At 36.6% G+C, this 13,749-nt stretch overlaps 1 protein-coding gene across 1 annotated transcript in view; it reads left to right on the top strand.

The window, feature by feature from the left end:
• The window catches only part of LOC308649152 (adenylate cyclase type 10-like), a 41,980-nt gene that overhangs the window by 2,174 nt on the left and 26,057 nt on the right, over nt 1-13,749 (top strand). Inside the window, exons 3-9 of the mRNA XM_081294563.1 lie at nt 2,111-2,149; nt 2,856-2,999; nt 7,156-7,361; nt 7,647-7,737; nt 7,826-7,914; nt 8,511-8,702; nt 9,739-9,860. Coding sequence (XP_081150689.1) covers nt 2,111-2,149; nt 2,856-2,999; nt 7,156-7,361; nt 7,647-7,737; nt 7,826-7,914; nt 8,511-8,702; nt 9,739-9,860 — 883 coding nt within the window. The remainder of the gene's footprint in view (nt 1-2,110; nt 2,150-2,855; nt 3,000-7,155; nt 7,362-7,646; nt 7,738-7,825; nt 7,915-8,510; nt 8,703-9,738; nt 9,861-13,749) is intronic.

Consider the following 13,749-nt stretch of genomic DNA (forward strand, 5'->3'; position numbering starts at 1 on the left):
AAAGGCTGGTGGGACCAGAGTATAGCTAGCAGAGTAAAGAGTGGCTTAAGGTAAGATGGTAGGAAGGCAGCTATAAGATTATCAAGCTCTGGAATTCATAATAAGAATTGGACAGTTGAGGTTATTTTTATACAAAAGGGAACTGTTGAAAGGTGCTACAAGAGTAGTAATATGATCTGATTTACATTTTCAAAGCTCATTTTTGCTGCCTCGTGGAGATTGGATTAAAGGGAGCTAGTGGAGAGTGAATGGTAAGAATGGAAGCTTAAAGAGGCAATTAGAATAGTCATAGAGAAGCTGGTTGTAGTGGCACATGTCTATAATCCCAGCTTCTTGGAAGGCTGAGGCAGGAGGATCACAGGTTTAAGGCTACCTGGTCTAGGGTAGTGTTTTTCAACCTCAGCTACACATTAGAAAACCTGGGGAACTTTTAAAAAAATCTTGATGGCCAGGGATGTAGTTCAATAGTAGAATGCTTGCCCAGCATGCTCGGAGGCCCTGGATTCCATTGCCAACTCCAGGAGAAAGTTGGGGAAGTCCTGATGGCTCCACTCTAGACCATTTAAATCAGAATCTCTGGGATGGAGATATCCAGGAATAAGGATATTTTAAGTTTCACAAGCAGCCCCAACATATAGTCCGGATTTAAAATTGTTGATCTAGAGATGGCAACATAGCTGTATAGGGATAGATTAACTTGAAATGTATTTTGCAAGTTCAACACATAGGAGTTGCTGATAGACTGGATTTCAGCAGGAAGTGGTGAAAAAAAAGGGACCTTTGGTTTTTTGGTTTCCATGACTGAATTGCTATGATAGTGTCACTGAAATGAGAAAAACTGACCTCTTAAGAAAATATTAAGAAACTCTTTAAGAAAAATATCCTTAGAAAAGGGTTCTGTTTTTAATATGTTGAATTTGAGATGCCAGCAAGTCACTGAAGTGGAGAAATCATGTTAGCTATAATTGAACCTGGAGCTCAGAGGCTAGATCTCCTTTAGAGATCTACTAATGGCATAGAGATGGTACATAAAAATTGTTTGAGTTCATATGGAAAGAGTAGATACAGGAAGAGCCTTAGTGAAAGAGAAGAGAAAGACTGAGACTTGAGGAACACCAAGGGAAGATTATGATTAGGGAGAAAGAACCTACAAGATAGTCTATAAAGCAGCAAGTGAGGTAGGATATTACTGTGTTCCTTAGGCCAAAGGGAAAATGGTATGCCTTAGAAGAAGGCGGTGACTAGCTGTTGAAAATGCTATGTCATGAAGTACAGTGAACTTGGAAAAATGATGAATTTAGTTAGATGAGTGTTGTTGATGACCTGATCATTTAGGTGAGGTGATAGAGATGAACATCATTTCGGCAAAAGCTGAGAAGAGAATAGTAGAGATATTTAAAAGAAAGAGTGAATGGAAAATGAGACAAGTATATACAGTCAATTTTCTCTTTATCTCTCTCTCTGTCTCTCTGTCTCTCTCTCTCTCTCTCAGAAAAAAAAAATCAGAAAACAGCCAATAGCAAAAGAATGAGATAGACTCAGAAGAAGTAGATTATTTTTGATTTTTTTAAGATATGGATGGGAATGATCCTTAGAGAGTAGATAAGAGCAAAGTCCTTGAGAAGGTGAGAGGTGATAAGATCACACTATTTGTGGCTTTGAAGGGAATAGGAGTACTTTTTAGAGATGATATATAGAAGTATAGATCAGCCTGGCATGGTGGCGCATGCCTGTAATCCCAGCGGCTTGGGATGCAGAGACAAGAGGATCCTGAGTTCAAAGCCAGCCTCAGCAATTTAGCGAGGTGCTAAGCAACTCAGTGAGACCCTGTCTCTAATAAAACTCAAAAAAAGGCTGGGGATGTAGCTCAGTGGTCGAGTGCCCGTGAGTTCAATCCCTGGTACCAAAATAAATAAATTAATTAAAAATTTTTAAAAAAGAAGTAGATCTGAGGATAAGGTTCAGTCCTGAGGCTGGGAATGAATAAGTAGATGAGAAAGAAGGAAAAAATAAATAAAAACAGTAGGCCTTTAAAAAAAATGTACTGTAATTCTTCCATGATCTGATATCCCTCTAATCTTGACTTATTTTCTCCCTTGCTTGATTTCAGATGTGCTCTGTTTTGGAGGGGATATACTTAATATCACAGGTACTTTTTATGACTATTTAAAGGACTGTGAGTGAGGAAAACTGTGTTTAAGTGGAGTTTGGCATATTTGCTTATTCTGCATTCATTGATTATTTAATAGGTACTGAGCACTAGGGAAGTATCTCTGCCTCAAAGGATCTCCCAGTTTAAAAAAGCTTTGCCCATATTAATATCACATATGCTTTACATTCAGTTTAGATTAAATGATAGGAAAATATGTGCCTATAAAGTGTTTTTGAGAAAAATGATGAGAAATTTGGTCATTAATACCAGAAGCTAAATGTGAAATAGGGAAGACTTAAGAGTCTCCTATCAGGAGAACTCTTAGGATCATTAACAGTTGTATGGTCCAGAGTTTGCCTGTCACCTTATTTAAACTTAATAAACCAGCCTTAAAATTAGATTTTTAACTTGAACCTACGTGTTATGAACCAATTTGCTAGAACCTATACCCTTGTTAATATACTGGTGGAGAAAAAATGACAAAAAATATCCTTAGAACATTTTCAGTTTTTACCTAGTTGGGTTTTTGTATACTGAATGATTTTGAAGATCAAAGGCAATATTTTAACCTTGCATAATATATAGTGCTGAGAAACCTTGCCTGGCACATTGCATGATATCCACATCAGATCAAGTTGATATTCTGTATAATAGGAGGCTTTGCTATAGGACAAGTCTAGATATTTGACTCCTGTGTCTACAGGGAATGTACTCCTGGCACTCTGGACAGTGGAGAAAAATCAACTGAGTGACATCATAACCCTGGTGGCAAAATGCAGTCTAGAGATACAGGAGAAATTTGGGATCTACCACACCAGAGAAGGCCAAGATCTGCGGCTAAAGATAGGTAGTAATTCCTAAAAGAGAGCTCCAATTGGAAAAAGAAAGAGCAATCTTTTCAAAAAGTTTCAAAAGATAATTGACAAACTGAGAAAAAAAATATTTGCAATTCATATAGACAAAGGGTAAATTTCTCTAATATTGAAAGAGCACCTAGAAATTAAAATTAACATGAGAAAAATGGACAAGGACATGAATAAATGCTGCATAGACAAACATGTATTTAAATCTGTATAAAGATGGTCATTTTCATTCATGATTAGAAAAATGCCAGTTGAAAATACGTTGAGATACTTTTTCTTACCTATAGATAGGCAAAAATTCAGATGCTAGAAAACACCAGTTGTCGGTAAGATATAAGGAATGACTATTATACTGATGAAATGAAAAATGGTCAGTATCTATGGAGGGTGATTTGCTAATCTTCATCAAGAGTAAAGGTGCATTCTTTTTTTTTTCTTTTTTTTTTATTGGTTGTTCACAACATTACAAAGCTCTTGACATATCATATTTCATACATTTGAATCAAGTGGGTTATGAACTCCCATTTTTACCCCAAATACAGATTGCAGAATCGCATCGGTTACACATCCACATTTTTACATACTGCCATATTAGTGACTGTTGTATTCTGCTATAAAGGTGCATTCTTTAACCCAGCAATTCCACTTCTGACCATTCATCTTAGAGGCATTCCAGCATATGTGAAGTGTTATATATTCAAGGTTATTAATTGCAATATGGTTTGTGATAAACAATAGAAAATAGTCTAAAGGGACTGATTAAATAAGTCATATGTCTACAGTGAGATTTTCTGCAACTTTTTAAAAAACACATTCATTAAAAAATTTTCTTGTGTCCCTCTGTACAAGGTTTCTCCCACCATTCCCTTTCCACATTCCTAAGCAATCACTGATCTTCTTTCTGTTGCTAGATATTATTTTGCTTCTTAAAAAGAATGTTTGGCTGGGGATGTGGCTCAAGTGGTAACGCGCTCACCTGGCATGCACGGGGTGCTGGGTTCGATCCTCAGCACCACATAAAAGTAAAAAAAATAAATAAAGATGTTGTGTCCACCAAAAACTAAAAAATAAATATTAAAAAATCCTCTCTCTCTCTCTTTAAAAAATAAAATAAATAAAAAGAATGTTATAGACCTGTGCATGTAGTTCAGCACATGTGAGACCATGGTTCAATTCCCAACACTGGAAAAAAAAATGTTATATAACATATATACTTTTTGGCTATTTTCATTCAGCATAATTATCTTGAGTTTCATCAATTGTATAGCATGTATCACTAGTTAATTCCTTTTTTGCTGCTGGGTAGTATTAGGAATTAACTAGTGATACATGTGTGGCTATATTATACTACAGTTTGTATATCTGCTAATTTATGGATGGACACTTAAGCTGTTGTCAGTTTTTGGCTGCTACAAATAAAGCTATTATGGACATCTATGAACAATTATTTGTATAGGTATATCCTTTTATTTTTCTTGGGTAAATAAAAGTAGAAGAGGTTGGTCATATGGTACGTTTTATCTTCTAAGAAATTGTCAGCCTATTTTCCAAAGTGATTATTTCATTTTATATTTCCACCAGCAATGTATGAAGGCTCCAGTTTTTCTGTGTCTTTGTTAATACTCATTATTGTCTATTTGAAGAACTTCCTTTAGAATTTTTCATAGTGCAGATTTGCTGAACATATAGTAGTTCAACTTTTGCATGCCAGGCTTTTTTTTTTAACTTTGTTTTTTTTTTTTAGAGAGAGAGAGAATTTTAATATTTATTTTTCGGCGGACACAACATCTTTGTTTGTATGTGGTGCTGAGGATCGAACCCGGGCCGCATGCATTTGCATGCCTAAAAAAATCTTTATTTCATATTTAATTTTGAAAGGTATTTTCACCGAACATAGACGTTCAGGTTGATGAAGTTTTCTCTCATTGAAACTTTTGTTCCACTGTTTTCTACCTTACAGATTTTGCAACAAAGAAGTCTGCTTTAATCTTTAATGTTACTTCTTTGTACATAATTTGTCTTCTCACCACCACCCCTATGACTGTTTTCAAGATTTTCCTCTTTATCAGTGGTTTTAGGTAATCTGATTATGATGTACCTTGGTATAGTTTTCTTTATTTTTCTTGCATTTGGAGCTCATGAGCTTCTTGATTCTATAGGTGTGTGTTTGTTTTCAAACTTGAAAAATATTCCCTCATTATTTCTTCAAAGAATTGTATCTGTTCCCCTACTCCTCTCTCCATTTACACACATATTAGGCTGCTTGTAATAATCTCACAGTTCAGTTCTTTTATTTTTCCCCACTCTTTTTTCTCCCTGTGTTTATTTTGGATCATTTCTATTACTAGGTCTTCATAGTAATACCTTTCCCTTTGCAGAATCTGATTTGCCTTTTATCCTATCTAGGATATTTTTCATGTTAGACACTATAGTTTTCATACTTATATATTTGGTTTGAGAGATATGTATATCACGTCTCTACTTGTTCAATCTTTTCTCTAGGTTTTTGTGTATATGGAATATAATTATCATAAAACTTTTAATGTCCTTTTCTGCTAGTTCTATTATGGGCTCAATTGGTTGATTTTTCTTCTTATTATAAGTCATATTTTCTTTTTTTGCCTGCACAGTAGTTTTTGAGATGGGCGCCAGACATGAATTTACTTTGTTTGGTGCTGGATTTTTTAATAGTTCTAAAAGTATTCCTGAGCTTAGTTCTGGAATATGGTCAACTTAATTCTTTTAGGATTTGCTTGTCAACTTTGTTAGGTGAGACCAGAGAATGTTTTGTCTAAGGCTAGTTTTACCCCATTCCTGAGGCAGACGTCTTCTTAATACCATCCCTGATGTCCTGTGAATTAAATTTGATATGTGGCTAGTGATAATAAGTACTATTCCCATCATTGTGTGATAACAAAGATTATTTTTCTAATCTTTTTATGTAGTTTTTTTCCTCAGCATCAGACATTTTTCTCATATTCATGTACATATCAGTATTCAGCTTAAGACTTAGAAGGGACCTAGTGCAGACATGTAGGATTCTCCCTCTGTACATGATTTACTGCTCCAATACTCCTGTCAGTGCTCTGTGAACTCTAGCTATCTAGGCTTTCTCATGTTCCCAGCTCTGACTTCTCAACTTGGAGTCTTCTTCACTGTACCTAGGTTTCCCTCCTTCCTGAGATGTGTTTTGGAAACTCTCCAAAACTAAACTAGAATAACAGCTTATTTCCTGTCTCTCAGGGTTCACTGTTCTTTATTACCTGAATCCAGTATTTTGAAAACCATTGTTTCATATATTTTTTCCAGTCCTTTAGTTGTTTCAAGTATTAGGAAATATTCTGTCTTGGCTGAAAATATAAATCTTTGCCATTCTTTTAAAAATTTTTCCTGTTTTTATTTGTTTGTTTGGGGCAGTGTCTAACTAAGTTGCTGAGGCTGGCCTCAAACTTGCAATCCTGCCTCAGCTTCCTGAGCTGCTGTGATTATAGGCATTTGCCATTGTACTTGACTTTCCCTTTTTTTTTTTTTTTTTTTTTTTTGCTTTAAGCTCAGATTAAGTGACTTAGCTAGGGATAGACTTCTATTGGTTTTATATATATATATATATATATTTTTTTTTCTTGATAAGCAAACCAAAAATTTCTGCTGTATTAGCAGTAAGAAATCCCTCAGGGTCAGAAAAATGGAAGTAGAACAAAAGGACCCATGTCTGGTGTAATACTGATTGCCTAGTCACTCAGTCCTGGTAACACTGAGGAGGGACAGTAGCAGTTTCTTAGTATAACCATATGGTCTCCTCCCTCAGTACTCTGCTATCAGACCTAGCTGTAAATTAGAATAGTAATTTTGAGAGCAATTTAGATAAGATTTCTTACTTCTTCCCCCCATTGCAACCCAGGTGTATTTGAATTTCAACCTCTAGGTCTATATAAGTGAAAAGGAAATCTGGGACAAGGTGTTATTTTTAAAGGTGAGCTCACCTAAGACTTTGCAACTAATGGCAATAACAAGATTGGCATGATACATAAAGCCATGTTGGGATTCTAGACCCCTCCCTTTGTATAGTTTTCCAGTTGCGTTTGGCTATTCTCTGCTTCTCTTTTTTCTTTCTTTTTTTTTTTTTTCCCCTCTGGATAGGTCTATCTGCAGGTCGGATATCCCAAGTTATTGTTGGAGATGAGCAACGGCAATACCTCTTGGTGATTGGGCGTGATGTAGATGGTGTCCAGTTAGCTCAGCGTTTGGCTCAGGCAAATGAGATTGTCCTGTCCTGGAACTGCTGGAAGCTCTGTGAGCAGTACATGTTTGAAGTGGAAATCATGAGGGAGGATGAAGCTGTGAAGGTAGGAAGCTGGTTCTGTCCATAGCACATCCTGAAAAACTTCCCACTACATAGGGCAGTGCTCTGGTGGTGTTCACATATTATTGTGAACAAACCAGTAACCACTGGAACTCAAATTTGGAGGGAGGCCAGGGATATTCTCCCAGAAAAGAGATAAGGCAGAATAGTAAGGCTGGGGAGATTCAAAATAAATAAGGGAGTTAGAGTCCTCAGCCCCTCTGATAAGGGATCAGTGGTAATCAAGTTGGTGTATGAACACAGAATTGAGCAGTTTTTCTTTCTCTAGTTAAGAGATATGCGGATCATTAACCCATTTGATTTTGATGAGCATTTTGACAAGTGCCTTGATTATCTGCCACATTACCGTACAAGTGCTGGTAAGTTACGTGTCCTTTCTACCTAACTCTGAAATTTTAAAGATTAATTTTCCATATGGCTGGAGACATTTTGTTTTTCTTTTGTTAGACACACTAAGAACTGCCCTGGAATTGGATCCAGACTCTGCACTTGAGCAAACACTGCGGAAATACATAATGAAAAACCTTTTGAAGAAGGTTATTTCCTACTTCTTGAATCATTACACAGACTGTGTGTGTTTGTGTAAATAAGTGTACATTAAATGAGATAATGTTTTAATATTGATCTAGTTCATCTCCTGTGCCCCACTCTAATCTCAGCAGATGTTATCATCTGCACCAATATAATTACTGTATGAATGTGTCTTTTACTTGGCTTTCTCAGTCCTAGAAAGTAGAAGCCACATTTGTTCTTGTTTGTCCTTGAAGCATTTATTACACTGTAAGCAGGGTTTAGAAAACATGATTGGTAAATTTGTGTTGTTTGATTGTGTATGTATGAATATGAACATTTGATAAATACAATGATTAGCACAGTTAGGCATATCAAACTAACTCTTAGAAAATATAAAATCCTGGAAGTTTTCATCAGGGAATTAGGTTTAAAGTCAAATAATTTAATTCTAAGCACACTGGTTCATACTTTTTCTGTACCTCTCAAACCTGAAGTTTTAGATCTCGCCTGGCACCCATAAGTTATTTGCTTATATTTAGCATGAAATGAATAATTACAATGCCTGAACATGTTACTGAGAGTTGAAGACATAGGCAAAGTAACTCTATGTGTCTTGTAGATTGATGAAGGCCAACCTATGGAGTATGTATCTGAATTCCGTATAGTGACTATGGTTTTGGTGAATCTTGAGTTCCATAAGACAGCGTGGATGTTGCATTTGTGTCATCTTATCCAGGAGGCTGCCTTATATATCTCTACAGTCATTGAGAAAGGTGGTGGCCAGTTAAGCCGGATCTTTATGTTTGAGAAAGTAAGTATTAAAGGTGAGTGAGAAATAATACATCTTGTATGATCTGTTTGTCACCCATGTAACACAAGTGTAAATCAGATTTCCTGCTGCTTATTTTGTAGGCCTCTATATAACATTAAAACTTCAAGTAATGTAAGTTAAGAAATGCCATGTTATAGTTAGTTTAATTTTCAGGGTTACTGAAGATTTTATTCAGTTCTTGTTGAAAAAGCCTTGTGAAAGCATTAGGAGTGCTTTACTGGATCTAATAACAAAGTAAATAATCATATTTTTCTCAACCAATTGAGCTTGAAAAAGAGCAACATCTTAATACTTGACATTATAAGCAAAGAAAATGTGGGCAGATAGTCTTAACACTAGAAATTGCATGTTTTTTTATTTGTTTGTTTGTTTGTTTTGAGACAGGATCTTGCTTTGTTGTCTAGCCTGGCCTCAAACTTGGGTTCCTTTCAATCCTTTCAAGTAGCTAGTACCCTAAACATGCACTACTGTACCTGGCTTGAATGGTTCTTTTTTTTTGGGGGGGGGGAGATTACTAGGGATTGAACTCCAGGGCACTCAACCAACTGAGCCACATTCCCAGCCCTTTTTTGTATTTTATTTAGAGACAGGGTCTCACTGAGTTGCTTAGGGCCTCACTAAGTTGCTGAGGCTAGCTTTGAACTAGGATCCTCCTGCCTCAGCCTCTGAAGCTGCTGGGATTACAAGCATGTACCACTGCATCCAGCTTGAATGGTTCTTGATACCACCTTTTCTTATGTTTTAAATTCCTATTTTTGAAGTAGTTCATTAAATCAAGATTTTTTTTTTCTTCATGAAACGGGATAGAACCCAGGACCTCATGCATGTTACACAAATGTTCATACCACTGAGCCACACCTCCAGCCAAGATTTTTTTTCCTGGTTTTGTAGCCCAGAGTACCCACTTCACAAATCATATAGAATACTCTATTCCCTGTAGCAAACCAGTAACGTAGTTGAGGCAAGTCATATTCCTTCATCAGATAAACTGTTCTTCCTCTGTCATCTATCCCAGGGCTGCATGTTCCTCTGTGTTTTCGGCCTTCCTGGAGATAAGAAGCCAGATGAATGTGCACATGCCCTGGAGAGCTCCTTCAGCATCTTCAGCTTCTGCTGGGAGAATCTTGCTGAGACCAAGTGAGGAGGAAAGTGGGGCAGAGAGGAGCTTCTCAGGCCCCAGGGGGCTCTTCAGGCAGGGTAGGAGGCAGTAACAGGTAGCAGGGGTTGAGGGTATTCAGAATCTGCCTGATAGGGAGGGAACCTGCTAAGGAAAGTCAGCAAACAAGATATTCAGAAATTATTAGATACAGAATTCTATACTGGATACCCAGGGGTGGGGAATATAGGTTTCCATTTAGTGAAGCAGGAAAGGTAGAGGAACAGAATATACATGACAGAATTCAAGAACATTATAAAGGAATAAGCAAATAGGGAAATTTATATAGTGCAAATAACATAGCTGTATATGGAAAGGATGCAAACAAAGCTACCTATTTATAAGCGGGAAGATGAGGGAAGTTGTAGGATGATTATTACCTAGAGAGGAGGGACCACAGCTAGTTAACACTTGTGTTTTTGGCTCTCACTCTTGGTCTTTCCCAGATCCCATTGCTTTTTCTAGATTTCACACTGAACTGATCTCCTGCCTTCATATTCACTCCCACTCCACCCACACCACCTTCTACAAAACCTAATACTAATGAAGGCATAGAAAGTGCCCCTTGTTGCATTATGACAAAGTTAGTTGGAATTTCCCAAGTGACCTTTTTTTTTTTTTCAATAGAAAGCCTTAGGAAAAGTGTGAATGAATGAATTTGAAAAACAGTTGTTTCCAATGTTAATATTGAGTCAAAGATTAATTTACTTGCTCTAACTTATTCAAGATTAATAAAGCCGGGCATAGTGGTTCACACCTGTAATCCCTTTGTCTCTGGAGCTGAGGCAGGAGGATCATAGAGTTCAAAGACAACCTCAGCAACTTAGTGAGGCCCTAAGCAACTCAGTGAGACTCTGTCTCTAAATAAAATACAAAAAAGGGCTGGAGATGTGGCTCAGTGGTTTAGTGCCCCTGAGTTCAATCTCCAGTACAACCCCTCCCCAAAAAAAGAATGAATAAAAAATTTTATCACACATGTATATAGCACTTGAGCATTTGTAGATTACTTAAGGTACATTCTACCAGTGTGAAAATTTATATCCCTCTTTTAGACATGAAGAAACTAAGACTGTATAAGAGAATTTACTAGCATATAGCAGAGCTAGAAATGAAACCCTGATCTTTGGTTTTCAAATCCTATGTTGTTTATTATTCCACAGCTGATTCTTACAATATGCAAAGGTTACCCCCAAAGGATTACATATATTATTAATATAATTGTAGATACATAGAATGTTAGTAATGAAAAGGAATTTAAAAATTATCTGATCTAACTCCTGATTTTACAGAAAAGAAAGATGCTATAGTTTCTTAAAACATACTCAAATTCTCAGCCCAAGGCAAATATATGTTGTCACTTCTTTCAATTTGGGTGGGATCTGCAGAGACTCTCATAGCCTACCTACCACTTTTATACAGGGCCTCCCCTTCTAGTACTGATCTTTTCAGTTCTTGAATATTACTTTGACCTGTGGCCTTCAATGGTGCTACCCTTGAGTGAGATACTCATTTCTCTGGCCTGTAGAGGCTGTCTTACAATGCCCTAAAGATACATTCTGTGACTCTTAGGCCATAACCTTGTCGTTTTGGTCTTATTTAGTTTATAATATAATAGATGTTAAGAACAAGATGGAATATTAGAGTCATCTAATCTGACCTTCTTAACCTAAGGAAACTAAGATCCAGAGAGATTATGTTGTTAAGACAAATAGTATGACAATCTCACAACCTGAAAGCTAGATTTCAAGGTCATTATTTTTTTCCTTGAAGACAAATTACCAATTCAGCATTTCCCTAAGTATGTTCGGTAGAACTCTAGTGCCTTATCATACTAACGGGTAGTGAAACAAACTCTATTTTCTTCCTAGAGATTCACAGTATACATTTATACATAAAAGGGTCTGGGTAGTCTTATGATGAAGAAAATTAATATATTTAGTTTTACTCACAATTTTCTAAATGTACTTGATCATCAAACTCTTTTCTCTAAAAGGACCTATAAATATCCAGAATGACTAGTGTTCTGGAATATATTTTGGGAAATGCCACACTAATCAAATGCTGAAGCTTCAGCAGTACTTTTGGAGCCTCAGTAACAAATGTCATTGTTCATGTCTGTCTGCATCACATCAATTCTCACTCAGATCCTAAACTGCATTCCATGTCTCCTCTTCACCTTGTAAGTTCCTCTTTCTAATCTGAAAAATACGTTTAGTTTCCAGCTCCTTTAGAGAAAAGATGGTTCCCTGAGCATGGAGTGATCAGGATGGTGTTTAGTACCATAAATACTTCATGTATAATTGCATATGTCAAATAAAGAATATATTCTTCCTCAATAGAGAATGTTTTTAAAATAAAAAATGAATATGGACTGTCAGGAAGAACAGGGGGTAGTTATAAAATACAATAAAAAGAAGAAACAACCAAGTGAGAAAAGTACAGTGTGACTTATCTTGTTAGTGATCCAGTGCTTGAGTTTCTCACGTGCATAAATGCATTCATTAAGTATTCTTATGCCTTGGACATAAGAACAATAAAGAGACCACCTCCTCCCCATCCAGGTAAACAGCTTTCTTGTAGTACAGTGAAATTTAAGTGCAGGAATAAAATTCTCTGGGAGCTAAAGCAAGATGCTTTAGGAAGAGATAGTTCATTATCCCCAGAGATATCAAAGAAGTCTTGATATCTTTGATATCTCTGGGGATATCTGTGCTGGGTAGAAAAAGAAAGGAGTTTGGCAGGTGGAGAAAGTGGGAAATGTCATTTTAGCCTGAGGAAGAATCTTAAACCAGTAGAAGATTTTGATTCTTGCTGTTCGGGTGATGATAGAATCGACTACCTGGTTCTTGTCTTGTGCACTTCTTTTATTCACCATGGACAGTGGGTACAGCATATGAATGGTGAGAGCCCTCAATCCTGTCCTCAGGAAGCCAGGAGAATTTGGTTGGTATAGGAGACAGTCATGTTAACATGATCACTACTTTTCACGTTCTCTCTGAACCACTGAAAATTGTTTGTTTGTACATTAACTTGAACCTAATTATGCCTCATTGCTCCTTCTTTCTCCATCCATATATCTGTGACCTGTCATGTCAATCAAGTAAATCTGCCCATTCTCTATTATACTCTCTTTTTAAGTAATCCGTATTGTGCATGTTTTCCCATCTCTCATCTATATAAGATCACTTCTCCCTTCACCTCTCCCTACTCCAAACACCATCGGTGCTCTAGCCATCTTGAAGTACTTAGTTTTGCATAACTACACCAGGCTTCCAAAGCCTGTGCCTTTTTCTACTGGAAAGAATGCTGTTTCTCTGTTTCAACAGTGTTTTCAACTTTCAAGGTCTGACTAATGTCCTCTCCCTTATGAATACTCTTTCTGTACAAGTTAGTACAGAAAGTTAGTATACCTTCTGTTTGCTTTATGAATGTGCTTTACTGATCTCTTATAAGAATATTTGTCTTGACATCATATAACTGTTTCTTCACCTCCCTTATTCCCAACCTTCTTCCCCAGCCTGAACTTCTCCAGGACACACATTTTAAATATCCAGCTAAGTGTGTGGCACTGTGCATACTTCTCAGTGCTTGTTGAATAATTTTATGCATGTGTAACTGAATGAAAAAGTTGCTCATTGAAAAAGTATATTCCAAAGATCAGTTTGTTTCAGAATTCTTCCACCAGCAGTCCTGACATTCTGATTATTCATTACTCTGACATTGAATTATTTGATTCAACTCTGTATTGCCATCTGTTCCTCTACTTTTCATTTTTTGGGTTTTATCTAAGGGCAGCATGGAATAGCAAAAATAACACTGATCTAAGGATCTGGAAATCTAGATTCTCATTCTGACTTTTGCTGTATAACT

Source organism: Spermophilus citellus (assembly GCF_964194105.1).
Source record: "Spermophilus citellus genome assembly, chromosome: 5".
NCBI classification, from domain to species: domain Eukaryota; kingdom Metazoa; phylum Chordata; class Mammalia; order Rodentia; family Sciuridae; genus Spermophilus; species Spermophilus citellus.